This window comes from Ursus arctos, unplaced genomic scaffold (assembly GCF_023065955.2).
Source record: "Ursus arctos isolate Adak ecotype North America unplaced genomic scaffold, UrsArc2.0 scaffold_39, whole genome shotgun sequence".
In the NCBI taxonomy this organism is placed as follows: Eukaryota; Metazoa; Chordata; class Mammalia; order Carnivora; family Ursidae; genus Ursus; species Ursus arctos.
The window spans coordinates 293,005-319,920 of record NW_026623055.1 but is presented as its reverse complement, the minus strand read 5'-3'; the positions used below and the strand labels follow the sequence as shown (position 1 = coordinate 319,920).

Here is a 26,916-nt window from a genome sequence, read left to right as displayed (position 1 = left end):
TGCCTATGGTATGCTTCACTGAACAGAAATCCTCTAATGCAAAGGATCAAGAATATTTAGACTGTGTGATCTGACCATAATGGAACAAGATGAGAAATTCATAAAGGAATAGCTTTTTAAAATCCCACAGATTTGGAAAATAGGGGCGCCTGGGTGGCACAGCGGTTAAGCGTCTGCCTTCGGCTCAGGGCGTGATCCCAGCGTTGTGGGATCAAGCCCCACATCAGGCTCCTCTGCTATCAGTCTGCTTCTTCCTCTCCCACTCCCCCTGCTTGTGTTCCCTCTCTCGCTGGCTGTCTCTATCTCTGTCAAATGAATAAATAAATAAAATCTTTAAAAAAAATAAAACAAAATCCCACAGATTTGGAAAATAAATACCATATTACTACATAATGCTTGTGTTAAAAAGAGAATCATAGGGAAGACCTACTTGGATTTGAATGATAATGAACATATTATGAAGCAAAAATTGTAGGATACAGTTAAATTGTACTTAAGTAAATGAAGGTAAATTTGTAGCATTACATACAAAAGAAATAACCGGGAGTTTACAAATAAACCACCTAGGCATTTATCTCAAAAAATTATAAAGAGGATAACTTTGTATGGCGACAGATGGTAACTACACTTATCATGGTGATTACTGTGTAATGTATAGAATGTCATATCGCTACACTGTACACCTGAAACTAATATAACATGTCAACTACAATTAAAGAAAATTATATTGTAAAGAGGAACAACAGAACCTATAGAGATAATAAGATAGTAAAGAGTGGAAAATATAAATGAACTAGAGATGAAAATCACATTATAGATTAACAAACCCAAAAGCTGTCCTCTTCTTTTTTTTTCTTTTCAAAACATTACTAAAATAGACAGACTTCTGGAAGTAATAGCAATTAAGAAAATTTGTAAAGGGCCAGATATAAATATTTTAGACTTTTGAAAATGATTTCTGGCAATTAACCAACTGCTGTTTTAAGAGGAAAGCAGCCATAGACAATACCTAAAGGAATGGGTGTGTCTGTATTCCAATAAAACTTTAGTTATGGACCCTGAAATTTAAATTTTACATAATTTTCATGTTACAAAATAATGTTCTCTTTGTGGCTTTTGCCAGACATTAGCAAATGTAAAGTTCATTCTGCAAACTATACAAAAATAAGTGCCAGGTTATTTTTATATAGCTTGACCAGATGCAACATCAAGAGTATGGGCATCAAGACCCAGGTGTGTGGTCAAGTTCTCTTAAACATGGGGCCAGCAGCTGGTACTTTTATGAAAAAGGGATAAACTCCAGGTCGGCAAAAGTATCCCCTGATGGACTGGGGATACTTGAACCCCGGTCAGCTCTGCAACCTTCACCTTCCAAGACTCTTCAAGGGACTGTGGGTCATTGCTGCGGCCCTCACCCCTCTCAGCCTGACCCCGCGCCCACGGATCGCCACCAGGGGCGCCAGAGCGCGCGCAGGCGCCGGACTGGCCTCGCCGCCAATCAGGTCGCAGAGCCCAGAGCCGCGCCGGCCTGGGGCCCGCACCTGGCAGCCAATCACAGATCTCAGCGGGCGCGCGTGCGGAGGCGGCGGCGTCGGCGGCGCCTGGGGCCTGAGGAGGCGTAGTCCCCTCGGGCTTCGCCTGGGGAGCGCCTTGGGGCGGTGCGCCTCCGGCCGCTTAGGGACTGCTGCGGACGGGGCCGGTAAGGACGGGGGCGTGGCGCGGCCCCAGTGCTCCCAGAGGGGCGAGGGGAGGGATTGCGCGGCCGTAGCCCCGCGGGCCACACCGCTCCTGGTCTCGCTCCACCCGAGCGGCCTGTGCCTGTTGCTGAGGCCTCCGAAGGGAGTGTCGGGTAAGCGGCCCCCGGCGGGTCCTGAGACCCCCTCAAGTACACCCCCTTCCCCGATCTCAGCGGGAGCCTTTCGGGCAGCGTCCCCTCCCCCACCCTGGCGGGCCGCCCCACCCCCAAGCCTGGGCCCAGCCTGGGCCTCCTGGAGAAGGGGCCTGCCCTGGCTCCTAATACCTTCCCCTCCCCCGGCCCGCTGGGGTCTCTTGTTAAACTGAAGGCGTTTAAATGTCCCCAGCCTGCCTCCTCCCTGTTCAGGACGTCTGTTGGCCCAGAGCCTTTAAGGCAACTCAGGCGTTTGTAAATTCATTTATTTGCTCCCTGTCCCCTACCTCAGCGCCTTGTTCATTTTTCTAGTTTGCTGTATCTCTGCCTGGACTCTATTTCAGACTCTTCCACCCTCATGACGTCCTCCTGACAGCCAGGACCCAGGGTGGTTTCCAGGCTTTGGGTTTGGGCAGTTGGCAGGCAGGGTGTTTTCTTTACTGAGCGAGGGTAGACGGGAGGAACAGGTGTGGGGGAAAGGAATCCAGCTCTCTTCTGGTAAAGTGTGAGATGCTTGATGAACGCCCAGATGGCAATATCAGGTAGGCAGTGTGATACAAAATATCCCTGTAACGTGTAAGTAACCCTCATCCTCCTCTATGGTTGCCTCAAGGATGTGACCTTCTCCTGCCTGGAATATCTCAAGTTCTTAGAAGTTTCAGTGCACACCTGAGGTAAGATGAGAGGTCTTTATAAGGACCGAGACGGTATCATTTTTCTTCAGTTTTCTCTTATTTTCTCCTGTATTAAAATACGACTATTTAGACAGTGTTTTCTGATTGTGTATGGCCTGAATATGTCTGATGAATTCAAGCCAATCACTGATTTCGGTGATTCCGGAGGTCTCTATATTGCTTCCTTAAAAACAGGGAGGGAGGGTGGCATTCTTTCACCTGCTCTCTTGAAAGGAAAAAGAAAATAAGAGGGTCATAGATTTTAAGCTATGTAAAACTGATTTCTTTTACAATGGTAGTAGGAGGCTAAAATGGGCTGATACACATACCTAAGAATTCAGCTAATGTATTAAAGTGGTTCATTCAGAATAAATGTGTATTGCTTAGACATGATTGCATAGGGTTAGTTTGTTCGTTTCTACAACCATTTCCTGACGGCTTTATTTCATGAAGTAATTGAATGTGACTGGATAGGGGAGGCCATATGAATTCATTTCATGCCAGTAGGCAAAACAATAAGAATGTTGTATGCCCAGTGACTTGTGTATGTAGCGCAGTGAGACCCATTACATAGTTATCTATTGCTGCGTAACACATTGTCTCAAACTTAATGACCTAAGAAATGTTTATTTCATTGTCATACTCTAGGATCTAGGACTGGCTTAGCTAGGTGATTCTGTCTCGGGGTATTTTATGAGGTTTAGTGAAGCTTTTGGCTGGATTGGCAGTCTCTGAAGACTTGAGTTTTGTTGGATGATCAATCTCTGAGCTTGTTCATTTGACCATTAGCACGGTTCTCAGTTCTTTACTCTGTGGGCCTCTCCATGGCGCTGCTCCTGTCATGGCAGCTGGCTTCCCTCAGAGTGAGTGATTCAAGAGAGAGCTTGCTCCCAAGATGAAATGCAGAGTCTTTTTCAGAAGTTACATACCATTACTTCTGTATTTGCTTAGTCACATAGGCTAACCCTATGATAGTGTGGGAGAGGACGACACAAGAGTGTGAATACTAGGAAGCAGGATTCATTTGGGGCCATCTTGGAGACTGACTAGCACACCCATTTATCCACCATTCCTGCTCTTCTCTATATTGTTCTATTATTATGAGTGAATTATTTGGCTCCAGGCTAAGGGCAAAACTTCCCCTTGTGTACTAAATCCAAGAAGTTTTTGTTTATTCAGGAATATTGTTCAAGCAAGTCTCCTCTTTGTCCTGGATTAAGTTTTCAGTTTCTCTGGATCATTCTCATCAGCAAACAGACTGATTGTATTGTCACCTGTCATTAAAAATCCATCTTTTAATTGCACGTCCCCCTTCTGCTTATTTTATTTCGTATTTGCTTTTGTTAGAGGAAAATTTCTCCAGAGTTGTCCATATTTGCTTCCTCCAGTTCTCCCATACTCCTTTAAATCCACTCTTGTCAAGATCACCAGTGAATTCCACAGTGCTTAACCCAGTGGTCAATTGTTACTCATTTCTTTTTAAGATCTTATTTATTTATGTGAGAGAAAGAGAGAGCGCAAGCACCGAGGGAGCATGAGAGCGAGAAGCGGACTCCCTGCTGAGCAGGGAGGCCATTGCGGCACTTGATCCCAGGACCCCAAGATCATGACCTGAGCCGAGGGAAGATGCTTAACCAACTGAGCCACCCAGGTGTCCTGAATTGTTAGTTATTAATTTATGTGACCTATTGCAGCATTTATCAGAGTAATTCATTTTCTCTTCCCTGAAGATAATTTTTCATTTGGATTACAACATGCTTTTTCTCTATTCTCCTTCTCTATTCTCTTTTCTCTATTACTGCCTGCCCCCCCCCCCCCCCCCCCCCCCCCCCCGCTTTGGCTCTGAGTAACTCTTCCTTCTTCATATCCTTTTCTGGTTTCTTCTCACGTTCCTGACCTCTAACCAATGGAACGCCCCAGGATTTGGATATCAGACCTCTTTCCCTATATGACCTCATCCAGTCTTGTGTTTTAAATAACATTACATGCCAAAGACTCCAAAATTTACGTACTTAGCCCAGGTCGTTCCCTGAGCACTGGTCTCATGTTTATTTGCTCAGCATCACCCCTTATATGTGTCATCCTCTTCTTCACATCCCAAATCCAATCTGTCAACAAATCTTGTGGACCTTCAAGGTTTTGATCTAAAATTTGACCACTTCTCAGTATCCCTGTCTTGTATTATAATAATCTTTTGTCCGTATTATTTCAGTAGCATCTTAACTTGCCTTCCTGCTTTGAGTTATTACCTTCTAAAGTCTTATTTCTTCACACAGCAGCCAGAGTGATCCTTTTGAAATGAAAGGTCATATCACTTCTCACTCAAAATTCCCAGTGACCAATATATCATACTCAGAGTAAAAACCAAACAACTTAGAATCGACTGCATTAACATACTACAACAAAATCATTCTTTGATCTCCTTTCCAGTTTCTCTCCTTTTCCATTGGCTTGCCTATGTTAGCCTTTTGACCAGTCCTTAAATTTGGTAAGCATGCTTCAGTCTCGGAGCCTTTGTATTTGTTCTTCCTTCTGCTGGAGAATTCTTCCCCAGATCTCCATAACCATGCCATACAAGTATCAGCCTGCCTCCATACTACCTGGCTCATTTCCTCCTTTATTTTCTCTATAGCATTTATAACCATTTGAAATTTTATATATATATATATATATATATATATATATATATATATATATACACACACACACACACACACACACATATAATAATATAAGATATTTTGTATGTTTTATATTATTTATGTATTGAAATATGTAATACGTGATACTATAACATTGTACATAATAACATTGTATGTGTGTATCTCTTTAAATGTATTTTCCAATTACCTCTATTGCAGTGTCACCTCCCTGAAGAAAGGGTCTTTGTTTCAATCACTACTATATCCCCAGTACCTAGACCAGTACCTGGCATATGGTAGGCTCACCAAATACTTCCTAATACTCAAATTCCTCACAAACACCCTCTTGATGCTTCTCCCTGCTCTTTTCTCTGTTAGGGGTTAGGGTTAGGAGACTGTCAAAACTGTACGGTTCTTTATCATTATGCTCCTGTGTCATTTGTTTGTTTCTCAGTCTTTTGTGGAAAGGGATATGTTCTAATTCTACTAATTTAATATGTTTTATAGTTGTAGTTCATCCAAAATAGTGACCATCAGAACATTACCAACCTTATATGTATGAACACCCATAGAACTTCTTATGATCTTTTCATAGAGTAACAATTTCTTCCTAATTTCCTTAAAAGAAAGGAAGGGAGGGAAGGGCGGGAGGGAAGGGAAGGAAGGGAGGGGAGCAAAGAGAGGGAGGGAAGAAGGAAGGGAGGGAGGGAGGGAGGGAGGAAATAAATTCCTGCCTCCTCCTTTTTTTGTACCCAGGAGTTCTAACACAGCATTAATATGTTAGGGTCAATTTGATATGAAAAAAATAATGACTTTCATCTTTTGGTTTCATAACAATTAAAAAATTTGGGTACAAGTTATTTTAAACTATCCTTTGTAAGTTCCTTATACTTGTCAACCACAGGTATTCTTAGGTGCATTCCTTATCTTTCCTTTAAATGTATAAATTAGTCATTTGAGTAACTCTGAATAGTAGAGTTCTGAGAGTTCAGCTTAAGCATTATTATTGTATACATTTGAAAAACAAAATATGGATACTTTGTGGAAGTCTTACCAGGATTTTTTTCGTTGGGAGCTTTCCAATAGCAGGAAGATATATGTTACATAGAGATTCATGACAGGGCACAAATAGTGTGCACAGAATATGCTCTCACCACTTTCACAACTTCAGATTCCTTACAAGTAGGTTGATTAACTTATCACCGAAATCATTTTTTTAATGGGGGAGGGAGAGAGAGAAAATAAGCACACATCCTGCTGAGCACAGAGCCCAACATGGGGCTTGATCTCACAACCCTGAGATCATGACCTGAGCTGAAATCAAGATTCAGACGCTTTACCGACTGAACCACCCAGATGCCCTGAAATCGGCGTATTTTTAAGAGTGAAAAGTGGCACTATTAAAAAATACACAGGGGCAGCAGGTCAAACTGGATTGTCCTGGTCAAATCAGGATATTTAGCAGTCCTAATGATAATTAAGTTGATGTTTCAAGACCTTAGTATCAGAGTGGTGTCCACTCTACAAGAAGATATCCATCCATCCCTAGGAACATATGCCTCCCACTACAAATTTATAAATTGACCATCTGATACTAGTTTAACTCTCTTTGTGGGCTAGATTAGTTTGCATTGTTACCATAATCCTAATCACCTAACTCTTGTTACGTGAATGGAGTCTGTTCAGGGGCTTTGAAAATTTAGTATCAGTTGTTGGGTTGGGGGGAGGGGTCACACCAGCCTATTGCTAGGCATTTTTTTTTCTTTAATTGAGATATAATTCACATACTATACATTTCACTCTGTAGAATGCAAAATTGAATGATTTTTAGTATATTCACAAAATTGCGCAATTTTTACCACTATCTAATTCCCGAACATTTCATTAACCCTAAAACCCTGTATTAGTTTCCTGTGGCTACTATAACAAATTACCACAATCTTGGTGGATTAAAAACAACAAAAATTTATTCCCTCTCAATTCTGGAGGCCAGAAGTTAGAAATCAGTATCACCTGGCCTAAATCAGGGTGTTGGCAGGGCCACGCCATCCGGGAGACTCTAGGGGAGAATGCATTGCTTGCCTCTTCCAGCTGGCATTCCTTGGCTCTGGCCATGTCACTCCAGTCTTATTACAATGCTTTCTCCTACTGTAAGTGTGAATACTTCTGCCTCTCTTCCTGAGGATACTTATGATGGCATTTTGGGCCCATTTATATAATCCAGGATAATCTCCCCATCTCAGGATTCTTAATCACATCTGCAAAGACCCTTTTCCCAAATCAGGTAACATATGTATGTTTCAGGGAGTAGGATCTAATATTTTTTGAGGTCATTATTCATCCTACTACATTTCCTCATTCTTCCCCCCACCCCACCCCAGCCCATGGCAGCCACTAATTTATTTCTGTCTCTGTGGATTTGCCTATTGTAGACATTTTATACAAGAGAAATCATATAATATGTGGCCTTTTTGTGTCTGGCTTTATTCACTTAGCATCTTTTCAGGGTTCATCCATGTCATGCATATACAGCAGTAGTTTCCTTGTTTTCATGGCTGAATAATGTTCCATTGTATGGCTATACCACAGTTTATCCATTCATCAGTTAATGGGCATTTGGATTGTTTGCACTTTGTGGCAATTATGAATAATGCTGCTATGAACATTGTTGAGCAAATTTTTACATGGACTTATGTTTTCAACTTTTTGGGATATGTACCTAGGAGTGAAATTGCTGGATCATATACCTCTACATTTAGTTTTTGAGGAGCTGCCAAACTGTTTTCCACAGAGGCTGACCATTTTACAACAGTTGCACTAGCAATATGAGGATTCTGATTTCTCCACATTCTCTGGAACACTTTTTACCGTTACTCTTTTTGATTATAGTCAGCCCAGTGGATGCAAAGTGGTATCTCGTTGTGATTTTGATTTATATTTCCCTAATAACTAATGGTGTTGAGCAGCATTTCTTGTGCTTATTGTTTTGTATTATTTGTGTATCTTCTTTGGAGAAATGTCTATTCAAATTTTTTGCTCATTTTTTTTTGCGGTAAAAAATAGATAACATAAATTTTACCATCTTAGCCATTTTAGTGTTAAATGTATTAACATTGTTTTAAAATAGATCTCTAGAACTTCTCATTTTACAAAATTGAAACTCTGTATCCATTCCATTAAACAACAAAGTCCCTTTTTCCCTCTCTCCCTCCACCCTGGTATCCACCATTCTACTTTTTGTTTCTTTTCTGTTGCTTTGACTACTTTAGATACTTTGTATAAGTGTAATTAATATAGTATTTGTCTTTTTTGTGACTGGCTTTTTAAATTTAGCATAACGCATCCTCAGGATTCATGGATGTTGTAGTATGTGACAGGACTTCCTTCGTATACCTGGATATATCCCAATGTATGTGTATATATACATTTTAAAAATTCATTCATCAGTTGATGAACATTTGGGCTGCTTCCACCTTTTAGTTACCAGAATAGTGCTGCTGTGAACACGGGTGTGCAAGTATCTCTTTGAAATCCTATTTTCATTTCTTTTGGATATATACCCAGAAGTGGGATTGCTAGATCATATGGTAGTTCAGTTTTTAATGTTTTGGGGAGCCTCTGTTGCTTTGCATAGCAGTTACACCATTTTACATTCCAACCACAGCACCTAGGGATTCTAATTTCTTCACATCCTTACCAGCAGTTGTTATTTTCTGGTGTATTTATTTATTTTTATATATTTTGATAGTAGCCATCCTAAGGGGTGTGAGTGATATATCATTGTGGTTTTGATTCATAATTCTCTGATTACTATCATGTTGAACATCTTTTCATATACTTGGCCATTTGTTCTATCATTTTTGGAGAAATATTTTTTATTTAATAATAATATTTTTTATTATATTATATTAGTCACCATACAGTACATCCCTAGTTTTTGATGTAAAGTTCCATGATTCATTACTTGCGTATAACACCCAGTGCACCATGCAATACGTGCCCTCCTTACTACCCATCACCAGCCTATCCCATCCCCACCCCCACGCCCACCCCAAAGCCCTCAGTTTGCTTCCCAGAGTCCATAGGCCTTTGGAGAAATTTCTATTTAATTCCCTTGCCCATTTTTTTTTTTAAGTTTTTATTTAAGCGATCTCTCCACCCAACATGGGGCTCGAACTCACGACCGTGAGATCAAGAGTCACATGCTCTTCAGACTGAGCCAGACATCCCCCTTAAATAGGGGTGTCTTTTTATTCTTCTGATATAAGAGGTCTTTATGTATTGTGGATAAACGTCCCTTATCACATATATGATTTACAAATATCTTCTCCCATTCCATGGGTTGTCCTTTTACTTTCATGATGGTATCCTTTGAAGGACAAAGTTTTTAATTTGATGAAGTCCTTCTTTATTAAATTTATTTAAATTTGATTAATTAACATATAGTGTATTACTGGTTTCAGAGATAGAGTTCAGTGATTTATCAGTCTTATATAAATATATATATATATATATTATATATAATGCTCATTACATCCAGTGCCCTCCTTAATGCCTATCACTCAGTTACCCCATCCCCCACTCCCCTCCCCTCCAGCAACCCTCAGTTTGTTTCCTATGATTAAGAGTCTCTTATAGTTTGTCTTCTTCTCTGATTTGGTCTTTTTTTATTTTTCCCTCCCTCCCCCTATGCTTCTCTGTTTTATTTCTTAAATTCCACATATGAGTGAAATTGTATGATAATTGTCATTGATTGACTTATTTCGATTACCATAATACCCTCTAGTTCCATCCATGTCATTGCAAATGGCAAGATTTCATTTTTTGATGGCTGAGTAATATCCCATTGTGTGTGTGTATATATATATGTGTGTGTGTGTGTGTGTGTGTGTGTGTGTGTTTATACAATATATATACAATATATATACACATACACACACACACATATATGTATAGACACACACACACACACCCCACATCTTTGTCCATTCACCTGTTGATGGGCATCTGGGCTCTTTCCATAGTTTGGCTGTTGTGGACATTGCTGCTCTAAACATTGGGGTGCAGGTGCCCCTTCAGATCACTACATTTGTATCTTTGGGGTAAATACCTAGTAGTGCAATTACTGGGTCATAGGGTAGCTCTAATTTCAACTTTTTGAGGAACCTCCATACTTTTTTCCAGAGTTGCTGTACCAGCTTGCATTCCACCAACAGTGTGAGAGGGTTCCCTTTGATGAAATCCTGTTTATTTTTCTTTTGTCATTATTCTTTTGGTACCTTGTCTAAAAAACCATTTACTTCTATTTTTTTAAAAAAAGACTTACAGTTAGCTCTTACATTTAGTTCTACAATTGATTTTGAGGGTTTTTGTTAATATGCTGTGAGCAGGGGTCCAACTTCATTCTTTTGATGTGGAGGATGTTCAGTTGTTCCAGCATTTGTTGAAAAGACTTATCTGTTCCCCACTTAATTATTTTGCTATTCTTATGGAAAATCAATCAACCATTAGTGTATGGGTTTATTTTTGGACTCTGAATTGTATTTTATTGATCTGTGTTTCTGTCTTCATGGTAGTACCACACTCTTGATTACTGTAGCTTTGTAGTAAGTTTTGAAATCAATGTGAGATTTTCATTTCTTCTTTTTCAAGATTGTTTTGGCTGTTCTGAGTCTTTTGCATTTCCATATGAATTTTAATTTCTGTGAAAAAGCCAGCAGGGATTTTGATAGATCAGTATCAGGAATCTTGCCATCTTAACGATATTAAATCTTATCCATGAACATGGGATGTATGAATTTCCTTAGGTCTTTTTTAATTGCCTCAGCAAAGTAGTCAGTATAATTCAGCGTTTTCAGTATGAAAGTCTTACATTTTTTTGGGAAATTTATTCCTAAGTATTTTACCCTTTTTAATGCTAGTGTACATAGAATTGCTTATTTAATTTCATTTTCAGAGTGTTTGTTGCTAGTGTATAGAAATAGAGTTGATGTTTTATATTGATCTTATATTGTTTATAAGTTCTAATACTAATTCCTCAGGATTTTCTGTATACAAAATCATGTCCTCTCCAATATAGTTTTACTTCTTTTTTCCGGTCTGAATGCTTTTTTATTTATTTATTTTTTTCTTGCCTGATTGTCCTGGTTAAACAACCTCGAGTATAATGTTGAATCAGAATGGTAGAAGTGGACATCCTTGTGTTGTTCCTGGTCTTAGAGGAGAAGCTTTCAGTCTTTCTGCCATTAAGTGTAATGCTAGCTGTGGGTCTTTTACAGATGCCCTTTGTCTGAGAAAGTTCCCTTCTCCCAATTGTTGAGTGTGTTCCCCACCCTCCCCCCCGCAGAAGCTAGATTTTGTCCAGTGCTTTTTTTGTGGGCAGATGTGGGATTTTTGGTCCTTTATTCTATTAAAATGGTATAATGTTGATTGATTTTCATATAACGAACCAACTTTGCATTTCTTACATTAATCTCACTGGGTCATGGTGTATAGCCCTTTTTATATGTTATTAAATTGTGTTTGCTAGTATTTTGTTAAGGATTTTTGCCTCTATTCATAAGAGATATTGGTGTTTAGGTTTTTTTGTTTGTTTTTTGGCGTTGATATCTTTAATTTTGGTATAAATAGTACTGACCTCATAGAATGAGCTGGAAGTTTTCTCTTCTAATTTTTGAAGAGTTGATGAAAGATTAGTGCTAATTCTTAGATTGTTTTGATAGAATTTACCAAGATAGTCATCTGATCTTGGATTTTTCTTTTGGAGTTTTTTTTTTTTTTTATTACTAACTTCATCTCTTTGCTTGTTTTGGATCTATTCATATTTTCTAGGTTTGTTTTTTCAGAGTCAGTTTGGTAGTTTGTGTCTTTTTAGGAATTTGTCCATTTCATCAGAGTTATCTTATTTTTCAAATAGAATTGTTCATAGTGTTTCCTTAATTTTTTTTTTTTTAATTAATTTCAGGGAGGCCTGGGTGGCACAGTTGGTTAAGTGTCTGCCTTTGGCTCAGGTCATATCTTGGCATCCTGGGATCCAGCTTGGGTTGGGCTCCCTGCTGCATGCTGCTTCCTCTCCCTCCGCCCCTCCCCCGCTCCTGGCACTCGCGCGCTCTCTCAAATAAATAAAATCTTAAAACACATTTTTAAAAAAAATTCTGTGGTTGGTAGTAATATCCCCTCTTTATTTAAAAAAATAATGTATTGAGGGCGAAATTTGCATAACATAAATCAGTCATTTTAAAGTGAAAGATTCAGTGGCATTTGGAGCATTGTACATCTGCTGCTTCTATCTAGTTCCAAATATCTCAAACATTCCAAAGTAAAACTCTACCATTAAGCAGTTTCTCTCCATTTCTCCTCTCCCATCCCCTGGCAACTACTAATCTGTGTTTAGATTCTATGGCTTTATCTATTCTGGATATTTCCTGTAGATGAAATCATACAGTATGTGAACTTTTCTATCTGACTTCTTTCACTTTGCATGTTTTTAGGGTTTATTCAGGTTGTAGCAAGTATCAATACTTCATTCCACTTTTTAAAAAGTAAGTTAATTATTTTTATTGAGGTATAATTGGCATATAACATTATATTAGTTTTAGGTATAGGGCATGATGTGGTGTTTGTATAAATTGTGAAATGTTCACAGTAAATATAGTTAACATCTGTCACCATACGTAATTATTTTTTGTCTTATGATAAGAATTTTTAAGATCTACTCTCCTAGCAACTTCAGATATGCAATACAGTATTATTAACTATAGTCACCATGTTGTGCATTACAGCTCCATAACCTATTTATTTTATAACTGGAAGTTTGTACCTTTTGATCCCCTTCATCCACTTTACCCCTCTCCCTTGCCTCTGGCAGTCACCAGTCTATTCTCTCTATGAGCTTATTGTTGTTCTTTACAATTTCATGTATCAGTGAGGTCATGCAGTATTTGCCTTTCTGTTTGACTTATTTCACTTAGCATAATGCCCTCAGGTCCATCATATTGTTAATGGCAAGATTTCATATTTTTTATGGCCGAATAATATTCCATTGTTTGTATATACCACATTTTCTTTATCCACCCATCAGTGGACACTTAGGTTGTTTCTGTATTTTGGCTATTGTAAATAATGCAGCAGTGAACCTGGAGATGCCTTTATTCCCTTTATGGTTGAATAATATTCCAGTGTTTGTATATACCACAATTTGTTTACTCATCCATTGATGGATATTTGTATTATTTTCACCATTAAGTTCTTGTGAATCATGTCTATAAACATGCATGTACTTTACATGTACTTGTCTGAGTACCTGTTTTCAGTTGTATCAGGCAATACCTAGAAGTGGACTTGTGGAGTCATATGATAATTCAGTGTTTAACTTTTTGAGGAACTGCCATAATATTTTCCACAGAAATCCTCTGGTTTTTGCAAGCTTTTGGTTAATTTCTAGGATGAAAAAGCTTGATTTTGACAATTTTTGCTGTTGTTCTCTTTGCTTTTATGAGGGAGGGAATATTTGTAGTTTCTTATTTCAGCATTCACTTTGACCTTACCTTATTGCTGGCATTTAACAAATTAACATTGTCCTTTTTTTTTTTTTTTTTTGGTCATCTTTTTTTGTGGTTCTCTGTAGCCCCTCTTTAAATCATTCACCATTCACCTGATACTTCCAAACCCTTTCGAAACACTTGGTCTTAGAGAAAGAACTTCCTTCTGAACTAATAGGCCACTTTTAGGTTGAACTGCCTCCCTGCTCATCTCTACTTTGTGGATTCTTCTAAGATCCTGCTCTTGGGAGGTGAGGAAGGGCAAGGGAGAATGGCTGAAAGTGACTGACCATAGTCATTCTCCTGAGGTTGAGGGTACAGGGTTCTCACATTTGCTGTAATAGTACACTTCAGTGGGTCCCGGACCTGAAGAAAATTGGCTGTTCCTCAAATCTGAACATTTCCTACTTCTTCCCTCAGCCCACTTTCCTTTGTTAAATTTTTGTAACTCCTAGATAATTGTTTTCCTTTCACAAATATTTAAGACTTATGTGCCAGGACTGCTCTAGGATTTGGGAGAAAACAATGAAAAAAACAGACAAAAACAAACAAAACAAACTAAAAAACGAAACAGAACTTTTCCAATGGAAAGAACTGACAGTCCAGTGGAGAAAGAAAGGTATATAATATAATGTTAGGTATATATATATATATACATAGAATATATATATATATGTGTGTGTGTGTGTGTGTGTGTATAAAATACATTCTTTGGTGATACAGAAGGTGATGTTATGAAATTAGGAAGAATATAATAGAGCAGGGTTATAGGATTGAATGTTGGGTAGGTAGGAGTGTTGTAGTTTTATTTTTTTATTTTTATTTATTTTTTTAAGAATTTATTTATTTATTTGAGAGGGAGAAAGTGAACACACAAGCAGGGGCAGGGGCAGGCAGAGGGAGAAGCAGTCTCCCTCCTGAACAGGGAGCCTGATGCAGGACTCGATCCCAAGATCCCGGGATCATGACCTGAGCCGAAGGCAGACTCTTTTTTTTTTTTTTTAGAAATTTTATTTATTTATTTGACAGAGAGAGAGACAGCAAGAGAGGGAACACAAGCAGGGGGAGTGGGAGAGGGAGAATCAGGCTTCCCCCTGAGCAGGGAGCCCAGTGCAGGGGTCCATCGCAGGACCCCGGGATCATGACCTGAGCCAAAGGCAGACTCGTAAGTGACTGAGACACCCAGTCATCCCAGGAGTGTTGTAATTTTAGATCAGGTGATCAGAGCGAGTATATGGTAAAGGTAAGTTTGGACATGACTTAAAGGAGATAGACGTGTTAGCCGTGCAGATATCTGGGAGATAAGAATTTCAAGCAGAGCCTAAAGGGAACAACAGGGAAGCCACTGTGGCTGGATTGCTGGGCTTCAACATACGAATTTTGGAGGGACACAGTTTGGTCCATAGCATAACTTAAAATATATTCTCTGAAATTGGAGGAGTCATTTAACATGTAGGAATAGTAGAGTGATATAAATTACAGGGTGTTTTAAGATTCCTCTAGTGGGGTATGCAGTTGGTGGTAATTTGAAGGACAGAGAGACAAGACAATTTGGAGCCTAGTGCAGATGTATAAACATGAAGTAACCAGTGGACTCAAACGTAGAAATTGGGGGGAAGAGCTTTAGTAGGAATGGAAATGAAAGGTAGTTAGAATGACTAATGCTCTAAAAAGTTATTTAGAACCACTTACAAGTTTCTGTGAATAATTTGATGGAGGTTGGGGGAGGTTTGAACAGTTTTTATAAAATACGAGATTAGAATTGGATCCAGTGAGACTCTGATCCTTAGAGACTGAGCAATTAATAGCACCATCACCAGAAATGTAGACATGCATTAAGTTAATAACACAGAATAGGGAATAACACAGAACTAGAATTCAGGAATCACGAATTTTAGTGCTAACTCTGTCTCCAGACCTCACATGTAACTTCAGATGAATCATAAATTTTTCTAGGCTTTAAATGTCTATCCTCAGATAATTCTGATGCTTACATTAGTTGTCAAATTAGATTTTATTCTATTTTTAAAAAATTTTTTAACTCTAAGTTTTAAATTATATTCTGATTTTTATGATATCAGGGAGAATATTAATAATTTCAACTTAGGGGGCGCCTGGGTGGCTCAGTCATTAAGCGTCTGCCTTCGGCTCAGGGCGTGATCCCGGCGTTATGGGATCAAGCCCCACATCAGGCTCCCTGCTGGGAGCCCTGCTTGTGTTCCCTCTCTCGCTTGTGTTCCCTCTCTCGCTGGCTGTCTCTCTGTCAAATAAATAAATAAAATCTTTAAAAAAGGATAATAATTTCAACTTAGAATTATTTCTTGAGATGATATTAGAGCATCATGTGGAATTACCTAGAAGACAGTTACTAGAAATGTGGAAGGTGATACTCCGGAGGTTAGATTAGGGTAGAAGTTCTCCCATAGAACATTTTTGATTGCACATGTAGGGGATTTCTACTAGCGTCTCGTAAGTAGAGGTCAGGGATACTGCTACACATCCTAAATGCACGTGACAACCCCCACAACAGAGAGTTATCTGGTCCAGACATGTTAGTGGTGCTTATGTTGGGAAACAGTGGACTAAGTGGCATCATCCTGGAGTTAGATGATTGAAGTTGTTATATAGACAGACCAAACCAATTTCAATGACTCTAAAGAGCAGTGTTTTCAGATGTGCCTTATATATTTTCTTGCATTACATATCTCCTAATTATGTACTTGATCTTAGTTTTAAGAAGGTTGTAAATCACTATTCATGACACACTTGACTGTAGACTTCATGCATTCACCACTTTCTTCTTAGTACTTTGTTAGTGTCATACCAGTGTTGGGCAAGCAAAATATAGTTGCAGAACAAGTGATGAAAATAATAAATAATTTTTCTGCTTATTATTGTTTCTTTTTTGACTTACTTTGAAGTTGGTACACACATCTCAGGATTAAGTATCTATGTGTTCCAAAATTATATGTTGATGTACTAATTAAATTAATGGGAGGTACATGGCACATATTAGATGCCAGTTTAATTTTTATAGATGGAGTTTGAAAGGTCTACATTGGACTACAATGAGTTCTGACATTAAGTTTTCAGCAACTTGTGAGTTATCCATAGTTTAAAGTACCTACATCTTGCTAGCCCAAAACCAGTGTTTTTCAAACCACGAGTAGTGAGCCATTGTTGAATCATAATTGATTTTGTAGGTCATGACCAATTTAAGAAAAATGAAATAGAAAATATTAGAATAAGCATCCCATGTAGTAAAGCAGTTGTTATTTATATGTTTGTGTAGTGAGACTCCATACGCATTTTTTTTTTTTACTATGGGTTGTGATAAAAAATGTTCTTAAAAAGCTAGAAGCTTTCAGTCCTTCATGGGCCTACAGAATATCTGACATGGACAAGGTTCTGAGAGTGAAGCATAGAAAATGCGGAATTAATGGACTACATCTGTTCTACAAATAAAGATTGTTAATGAAAGTCACTATTAATTCATTTAACAAATTCTTTATTTGAGCTCCCTCCCATATTGTGCCAGGCACTGTTCTTTGTGGTTGGGATACAGAAGTCAACAAAAGATAATATCTGTCCTTTGGAGTTTACATTTTACTGGATGTACAGTAGAAAAGAATCAAGATTATAGATAAAGTTTATAATGTGTTAGGTGGTGATAAGGACTTGAAGGTGAGGGGAAGGGAAGAGAGACTGGGAATATGAATTGCAGTTGGTTGGAGTATTTGAGAACCTCTTTGAGAAGACTTGCAATAGAAGTCTGAAGATGGTGAGGATTCAGTCATGCAGGTATCTGGATGATGAGCATTCATATTAGGACAGCAAATACAGGGCCCTAAGCAAGGTAAAGTGTTTAAGGTGTTCAAGAAATAACAAGGCAGTTAGTGTGGTTAGAGTGAGGTGGATAGGGGAGAGTAGTGGGACATAATGCAGGGCAGTACGTAGGCCTGGAAGCATGGTCTTGCAGGCATTGGCGATATTAGAGCACTTGGCCTTTTACTGAGTGAACTAGAAAGCCGTTGGAGGGTTTTGAGCTGAGCAATGATATAATCTGATTTGACAGTATTACTTTGCCTGCCATGTGGAAAAGAGACTGAGGTGGGCTGAAGGAGGAAGTTCTGTTGGATTTAAGTTCAGCAGGGAAGTCAGGATTAGAGGGAGAATTTTAGGAGACATCAGTGAATGGACTATAATTAAGGCCTTGAGTTGGGATGAGATTATCAAGAGAGTTTGTTCCCAATTTGCTAGGCACATGCTAAGCACTTGACATTGAATTATGCTGTTTGTTGACAATGAGTAGGTACTCCTACTCTGTTCTATGAATTTGGCACTTTATGAAATTAGTGTGTATGAATCAATTGAGATATGTACATTTACTCTAACATTTTCTTTAATTCAGCTACAAAATAAGGTACCATTGGATTGTTGGTGCTTTTTAAAAAAGAGCTGTTACCTTAAGTGTAAGAAATAAGAACTTTTGCCTTTAAGATAAAACGCATTTAAAAGGTTTGAACTTGCCAAAGAAGATGCAGCTGGTTTGTGGCTGACTTACAATTCCAGCTTAATCTTCTCTGACTCCAGAGCCCATGTGTCTAAACACTGCACAATGGTGCATACCCTTTACGTGTGATTTCACCTAGTGATTAGTTATTAGTTTTTTCCTCTTTTTTTTTAATAGAAGAAATCATAATCAGCTTAAAGCAAAGCTACGATTATAGAGTTGCATAGACAGAATAATTGTAGGCTTTAAGCTGTCATTTATCCTCTGTGAGTTTTAGTGTCCTTATCTTATAAAATAAGGGTGTTTATAACTACCTTAGAGTTTTGGAGAGAATTAAGTAAGATAATGCATTTTTCTGTACTTACTGATGTATAGTGTGTTTGTACTTAGGTGGCAGTTTATATAAAGAAAGCACTGGGACTGGCCACACCTTCAAGAATAAAAAAAAAGAAATTAAAAAATGGAACAGCCATGTATGTTATGTGAAGAAGAACAAGAACCAGAGCCAGAGCCAGAACCAGAACCACAGCAGAACGTAGAATAAACCAAAAAAGTAGATGATGAAGACGCTGAGCTGATCTTTGTTGGGGTGGAGCATGTAAGTGACGACGCTGAGCTGATCTTTGTTGGGGTGACTTCCAATTCAAAACCAGTTGTTTCAAACATTTTGAACAGAGTCACCCCAGGTTCATGTTCAAGGAGAAAAAAGTACGGTCATCTCAGAAAAGGTACTGCTCACAAATTGCAACCTATAAGTCATGTGACCCCTATATCAGAAGCAGTGACTGCCTTGCCAGTTTCTGAATCTGAATCAAGATCAACAGATAGTCCCATTATTATTGAGCCCTTGTGTAAACCTGATTATAAAAATAATTCACCACAAGTCGTGCCTAATAGCTCTTCAGAGTTATGTTCTCCTTTGATTACATTCACAAGTTCATTGCAGCATCCAGCAGGAGCAGCACTTTCTGGAGGAGGTATGAATAAAAGTACTTGCATATCAAAGCAACTTTCCACTGCTGAAGTAAATGACATAAATCCCAAAAGACCTAAACTCAGTGATGGAATCATAGGGGGACATGCTTCAGCTTTGTCCCCTTCAGGTATCTTTCATACAATGACTTCGCAGCAAAGCACACTCTCAAACAGTGTTCATACCTCATTAAGCCATGTTCAGAATGGAGCACCTTTTCCAACAGCTTTGCCAAAGGACAGTGTCCATTTCAAGCCTATAAATCCTGTTAAGGAAAACAGACTAGCAAAAACAGACTTTTTGAGTCTAGCAAGTCAAAACCAGATTGTTGATCCCAAGAAAGGAAGTCTGGTCATATTACTTCGTGACTTTTATTATGGGCAACATAAAGGAGATGGTCAGCCAGAACAGAAGACTCACACAACCTTTAAATGCCTCAGCTGCTTGAAAGTTCTAAAAAATGTCAAGTTTATGAATCATATGAAGCACCATTTGGAACTTGAGAAACAGAGGGGTGACAGCTGGGAAAGCCACACCACCTGCCAGCACTGCCACCGGCAGTTTCCCACTCCCTTCCAGCTGCAGTGTCACATTGAAAGTGTACAAACTATCCAGGAGCCTTCTACTGTCTGTAAAATTTGCGAATTGTCATTCAAAACAGACCAGGTCCTCTTGCAGCACATGAAGGACAATCATAAGCCTGGCGAGATGCCCTACGTGTGCCAGGTTTGCAATTACAGATCGTCAGCCTTTGCTGATGTGGAAGCACATTTCAGAAAATGCCATGAAAACACTAAGAATTTGCTCTGTCCATTTTGTCTCAAAATTTTCAAAACTGCAACGCCATACATGTGTCATTATAGGGGACACTGGGAAAAGAGTGTTCATCAGTGTTCGAAATGCCGGCTACAGTTTTTAACTTTCAAGGAGAAAATGGAGCACAAGACCCAGTGTCATCAAATGTTTAAGAAACCTAAGCAGCTAGAGGGATTGACCCCCTGAAACAAAGGTAGTTATTCAAGTGTCACTGGGACCTCTTCAACCAGGATCAGTGGAAGTAGCATCCATTACTGTGAACACGTCTGATTCTGAACCATCACCCTCCAGGTCTAAAAGTAGAATTTCAAAAAAACCTCGTTAATTCTAGTTTCAGTAAATCTAAAACAGGTATTTCAATCAAAGTCAAAAATCCCATAAAAATTTAAAAAAAATACAAACCATACATTATTCATCAGCATCAAAAATAGTGAAACTGAGTCATTTATGAGTTTCTTTTTAAATTCATGAAATACAGTATTGTCTGATCTGAATTTTGAGATATTATTTAAGAATTTGTTACCTGGTTTTCATGTACTGTGTCTGGCTTAACACATAAAAGATGTTTTGTGTATGTATGTGTGTGAGAGAAAAAAGTGGAAACCTATTTATTATTTTGATATTTCATGTTACTTGTAAGTTTGAAAGCTCTCATTTCTGTATATAGAATCTATAGGGTTTTTTTAAGTACTTAATTTTAACTTCAACCTTTTCCATGCCCTGAAGATTTCAATATTAACTCTAGTCAGACTTGAATGGCTTTGTTTTATCATGGTTCCATTTGCTGCTGAGTGCCCAGAAGTGTCTGTCTTGTGTTAGTCTGAATCAATCTGACTCTGAAAGCCTGAGTATGGAGAAGTTGAGGGACGAGGTGTGGCATGAATGGGAACCAGGAACCGGGAGGTTAGTCAGTGGAGAGCAGTGGCTTCTTATTCTGGTTGAGGGCACGCACACACACACACATACACATTCACTCTAGTTTTGGAGCCAAGGAAGATAGAACACTGTCTCAGAGTGTCTTTTCCTAGCACAAGAACATCCAAGGAAGCAAAACCATTAAAATAAAATGCTTGGCATTTTGGCAAGGGACCCCTGCAGACATGAAAAAATTACTGTATCGTTGGTTTCAGATGGAAAAGCAGGGGTAATGAATAGAATGGGGTCTGGTGCCACTGGACCTCCTGTTGAGTGATCCAAAGGAACTCCATTTGTTCCCTTCCCTCTTCCTTCTGGCTGGCCTTTGGTCAGGACGAATTAGCCTTATACGCCTCTTAGTCACAGCAGTAAAGCAAGTAAAATTTCTCAAGGGAAAGAAGCCCTGACGTCCATAGTTTGAACTACACTGGACCCGTAGTCTGAACTGAAAAGGGCCCAACAAATGGTATCTATCCAGTTCAAGGACTAGGCTAAATTTAGTTCTTGTACTATTAAGCTGGAATGGGGTTGTCCAAGAATAGTAGGTAGTGGATAAAAGCAGCCCATGGTGACTGAGTAAAATTAAACCCATTATAGGGCTTTTCCTTATATTTTTCTGTGTACGTGGATCTTAGCCCAGTTGAACATGTGAAATTTGCAATTTTGTTTCTTGCCTTAGACATGAATGTATTACAGTTAACAGTTATTCTGTGTTGTGTGTATAGTTTCCCTTATCAAACTAGTTGAGGTTAAAGTTGTGCTGGACACACTCCGATGTGTAAGAAATGTCCCATTTATTTCATTAGGTATTAGGTCTTAGAGTTATTGTCCTTCACCTAATCTATTCAGCTGTCTAATCCTTGACTATACTGTGAGGGGAATATTTTCCCCTTGCCATTTCCAAGGACTCTGACATAACTGGAGTGCTCTCTGAATATTGGTTCCTGAACATCATCCTTGGCTGTTTCTGTGGGTTCCCAGGATTGAGTCTCCTGGATATTTTCTAGTGCCATCCCTTCTTTCTCCGCCTTGACTCAAGTACCTATAAGCCTGTGCATGACTTAAGGAACCTAGGATGCTGTCCATAGACCTGAGCAAGGAGAAGTGTCTCCTATTTTCCCTTGCTTTCTCCTCTTCTTTAACGGTACCTTATCTCTCCCCACTTTTTTCTTCCCTTCTCAATCTTGTTAAAGTCCCTAAGCTTTCACAGAAAGCTGGGAAGTGCTAGTCCTCAGGGGCTTAGCATCCCTTCTAGAATGGGGAAGGAGGACAGATAACAAGGTAGTTGCAAGTTTGTCTATGTTTTAAAGAATTTCCTGAGTATAGATTCTGTTGTATTTATTTGCTCAATGCTTGATTGATTTGCACTTTGAACATTTTACTAGGCCTTTTTATTAGTTTGCTTTGGCCAAGGCACTTTGTTGATATTTTAGCCTGAACCTATTTCTTCAGGTGGAGAGAGAGAGCGAGAGAGTGTGTGTGAGTGAATGAATATGTATGTATGTGTGTGTATGTGCACACTTGTTTTAGTCTCAGGTGGAAACTTGTGTATAAATAGATATGCAGACTTTTGCATACTTATCTCCCTTGTTCTGTTCTTATAACAAATTCTGTTTTGAAAACAGTAAAAATATGAAATATTTTAGTTCTGGTTTTTTTTTGTGGTTGCTTGGTATTACCAACACTGTTAACTGTTGTTTGCTCTTTAACTAAACTATGACCCTAAGGAGTACAAATTGTTATTTATTGCCAACTACAGGTTCTGGTGATAACGGCCCCTGTCTACCTCCTCTCGCTTCTCCATCCTCCGCCATGCTACTCAACCATTGTCCCCACTGGTGCACTAATTTGACACACTGGCCTTGCTTTTCTTTAAGCAAATCACATTTCTTCCTGTTCCAAAGACTTTGCAACTGCTCTGCTCTTAGAATGCTTTCCTCTTGGGCCTGCATGGCTGGCTACCTCACTTAATTGTGTGGACACTTCCTTTAGCTTACTGAGCTTCACCAGTGTTCGGAAGATACTGACAACGAAATCTCTGTCCACCTTCTTACTCCTCCCCCTTTTAAAGGCACTTTAAGCCTCCTCACTCCCTTTTTCCTCTCCAATCTGGTTAAATTTCCTAGGTTTTCACGGAAAGCTGGGAAAAGATAATCATCAAAAGCTTTGCTTCTCTTAGAATTGAGCTACCTTGAGTCAATTTCTGTGCCTGTAACCAAAAGAAACTGAATATAGTGAGTTCAGTTCTTTCGGGAGCTTTCTCTGTTTTTCTATTGATACCTCTATATTTTTTTAAGGCAATGTCACTTTGTTTTGTTTACAAATATATTGAATATCTGTCAAGATTACTATTTTGTTATTGCCCTTTGTGAATTTCCATGTCTATTTTGCTTGTTCTTTCAGATGAAATTTATTATTTTGTTAATGTTGCCAAAAATTGTAAGTAAAATAGCAATTGTAGTAATAAATTTTTTTTGAAAAAAGAAGAAGTTTTCGTTTTATTATCTTTTCACCAGTAAAGTTGAAGTTAATTTTTATTTGGTACCACTATGGAGACTGCCATCCTGCCAGTTGTGTTTATTTTTAATCATATTGCATTGGCCAGAACTTCAAAACAGTGCGATAGATGTAAGTGAGGTTTTCTGCTCTTGGTTTTAGTGAGAAATGCTTTACCATTAAAGGTAATGAATTCCTGCCTTTAGAATTTTTAAAGAAAATTGCTTAGTTTTATTGGCTAATTTACAATGTCTATTGAGACAGTCATTTACATTTTCTTTACTATCCTAAGTTATGCTCAGCCTGATTCACAACTTTTCTATTAGAAACCTTCCTCTCCTTTTTTTTTTTTTTTTTTTAACATTTTATTTATTAGAGAGAGTGAGCAGGAGAGAGAGAGCCCAAGTGGTGAGGGGAGAGGCAGAGGGACAAGCAGACTCCTCATTGAGCAGGGAGCCAGACGCAGGGCTTGATTCCAGGACCCTGAGATTATGACCTGAGCCAAAGGCAGATGCTTAACCAACTGAGCCACCCAGGGGTCCTGAAACCTTTCCTCTCCTGAAGTAATATTTCCACTTAGGGTTGAATATTATCTTCTACTCAGAATCTCATTCCTTTTCTCTTTCTCATTTTGAAATATATTTCCTTTCCCTTCATTAAATTTGCCAATTTTATCAGTTTCTGGTTTCCTTTTCCCCAGGAGCAACCCTTGGTTTATTATCTCAACTAATTTTGTTTTCTCTATTTTTGTGTTGATTCATTATATACCTCTACTTTCTTTAGGATTTTTTTTAATAAAGACCTTTTATTTTAAAAGCTTCATTTTTTAAAAAGATTTTATGTATTTATTTGACAGAGATAGAGACAGCCAGCGAGAGAGGGAACACAAGCAGGGGGAGTGGGAGAGGAAGAAGCAGGCTCATAGCAGAGGAGCCTGATGTGGGGCTCGATCCCACAATGCCGGGATCACGCCCTGAGCCAAAGGCAGACGCTTAACCGCTGTGCCACCCAGGTGCCCCTAAAAGCTTCATTTTTTTTCTTTAATAGAAGATTTAAACTTTGCCTACCTTTGTTTATAGCTTTGTATCCCAAATATTTTGATGGCATATTTTCATTTTTATTAAAGTTTTCATTCTACATATTTTTTTGAGTAAGTTAATCCCAAAGGTATGCAGGCTGAATGTTTTAGACTGAATTTACAGTTTACTGTGAATTAAATTTTCCTTGGAGCTTTGAGTGTGGGTATACACTAAATGTCTTTATATACACACATCCTTTTCAAATTACTACATGGTTTATTAAAAAATATTTCTGTTTGATTAAAATATGAACTTCTAATTCTAGAAATCTGTCCCCCCCCAAATGAATATAGTATAAAAGGTGAAAGTATAAAAATACTCATTTGGAAGAAATTCCTAATAACAAAACTTGGAAATGTTAAAGAAAAATTATTCCTGACATCTAGGGTGTAGAATAAGGAATTTGATCTGATATTAAGGGTGGTCAGATATCAATGGTGGGGAGTTTTCCCTAAATTAACCTAGCAGGATTCTTGCTAAAATGGGACTAAAGGCAGAGCCCAAGGTGGGAGTATATTGTCTATTGCTTTATAACAAATTACCACAAAACTAAGAGCTTTAAAAAAAATATTTCCCACTGTTTCTGAGAGTTGGGAATCCAGGAGCAACTTAGTTGGGTTGTTGTGGCTCAGAGCTCATGAAGGCCTGAGTGAGCCTGGAGGATTTGCTTCCAAGATGGCTCGCTCGCATGGCAAGGAGGCTGCACCGTCTGTTATGACCTAGTCTCAGACATTTTACTCTGTTGTTTCTACAATATTCTATTCATTAGAAGTGAGCCACAAGTCCAGCCCATATACCAAGGGGAAGGTAATTGGGCTCCATCTTTGAAGGGAAAAAAATATGGGCATAATTTTAAACTACCAGGTTTCATACTTGGGCCACATTATTTATTACATACCTCCTAGTGTTCAAAATACATTCACCTCCTGAACCTCACCTAAATCAGGTCTAGACGTGGATCAGGTTCTAGGGTGGTATTCCTTATGTGCAGTATCTCAAGTACAGTTTCTTTAGATCTTTGGACCTGTGAACCAAAGAGGTGAGTTATCTGCCCACCTACATCCCCACCTAACACAAAGGTGGGACCGGCATAGGACAACCTCTATAGACATGCCTGTTCAAAAAGAGGAAGGGGAGATGGCAATCATTTGTTAGTAGCAATTCTGAAATCCCATTGGGTGCATGCCTTCATTGATTAGGACTCAAGGCCTGGAAATCCTCTTGGCTTTGATCTCAGGACTCTTGATTCTGCCCTACGACATACTTCCTTTTTTATGAAAGGCAGTACATGGTTATAGCTGAGTTGTTTGCTCAGCCTGCTTCCTGCTCATAGCAGGTAGAAGTCCAAAGTTCTCTTTTCATTTTTTAGTCTGTGGCCCTTTCGGTGCAAGCTAAAGACATTTCTTCAAGTTTATTCTCTTAAAAGCTTCAAGTATATTCTCTTAAAAGCTCTGTCATGCTAAAATGACACAGAGCTTTTTAATCTAACTGGTGTTCATGCCAAAGAAGTCCACTCCAAAGCCACAACCACACATCTCAGGATATGACCTAGTCCATCTTGGTTTTGTGCCGAGACAGCTGAGGGACGACACCCCTAAGCTTAGTAGAAGCCCTATTGTGTGATTGAGGTGACCTTTAGAGGACCTTGACCTGACTGGATGGTGCTCTGGCTCATCACCTTTCATCTTTCTGAGCCTCAGAGAATTTTATAGTCAAACTCCCATCTCTAGACCACAATTTCTTTAGTGCCCTGGGTATGCTCTTTGCTTGGTAGCCATTAATTTCAGCATCTTTTGCCATCTGAAGAGACCGGAAATTTTCAAAACCTGCAAGTTCTGGCTCTTGTTTTATTTAACAGTCCTACCCTTAACCTCCCCCCCCCTTCATATCGTACTATAAGCAACAATAAGAGGCAGCCAGGTGGTACTTCCAGCTCTCTGGCTGGAAATCTCCTCAGCTAGATGATTCAATTCGTTCGGTACGTTTTCTACTTTTCATACAACTGAAGGTGTTAGTGTTACCAAACTTTCTGCCACTACGTAACCCCTTTCTCAATTTTCCACTGGCATGTTCCTCACTTTTAAGCCCTACTGCAGTGTTCTCAAAGTTCAATTTTTGTGTTTGTTTTAATACTCAGTCTTGCACTAGCACTCTCCTCAGAGTCCTTCCAGCTTTTGCCCACTGCCCAGTTCCAAAGCCGTAGTTTAGATAGTTGTTATAGCAGCATTCCCCTTCCAGGTGCTAAAATCTGTATTAGTTATCTACGAGTGTGTAAAATATCAGGGCAAAGTTGCCAGTTTAAAACAATTTTCAGGAGTCCAAAATTTGGAAACTGCTTAGCTGAGTAGCTCTGTCTGGCTCAGCTTCTTTTCTGAGGTTG

At 38.9% G+C, this 26,916-nt stretch overlaps 1 protein-coding gene and 1 pseudogene across 1 annotated transcript; both read left to right on the top strand.

Moving 5' to 3' along the window:
* The first annotated feature begins 1,323 nt into the window (after positions 1–1,323).
* LOC125283705 (uncharacterized) lies at positions 1,324–5,724 on the top strand. The gene is made up of 3 exons (XM_048226416.2): positions 1,324–1,699; positions 2,502–2,562; positions 5,424–5,724. The coding sequence occupies exons 1-3, from the start codon at positions 1,324–1,326 to the stop codon at positions 5,587–5,589; spliced, it is 603 nt and encodes a 200-aa protein (XP_048082373.1). The 3' UTR covers positions 5,590–5,724.
* Positions 5,725–12,472: 6,748 nt separating this feature from the next.
* Positions 12,473–21,089, top strand: LOC125283704 (zinc finger protein 280B-like; annotated as a pseudogene).
* The last annotated feature ends 5,827 nt before the right edge of the window (positions 21,090–26,916 follow it).

Excerpts from the sequence above, each read along its gene's own strand:
- LOC125283705 (XM_048226416.2), top strand. The coding sequence starts at position 1,324 with ATGGACTGGGGATACTTGAACCCCGGTCAGCTCTGCAACCTTCACCTT. Across the intron at positions 1,700-2,501 it reads GACTGCTGCGGACGGGGCCG|GATGTGACCTTCTCCTGCCT; the intron begins GTAAGGACGGGG and ends GGTTGCCTCAAG. Across the intron at positions 2,563-5,423 it reads AGTTTCAGTGCACACCTGAG|TGTCACCTCCCTGAAGAAAG; the intron begins GTAAGATGAGAG and ends CCTCTATTGCAG.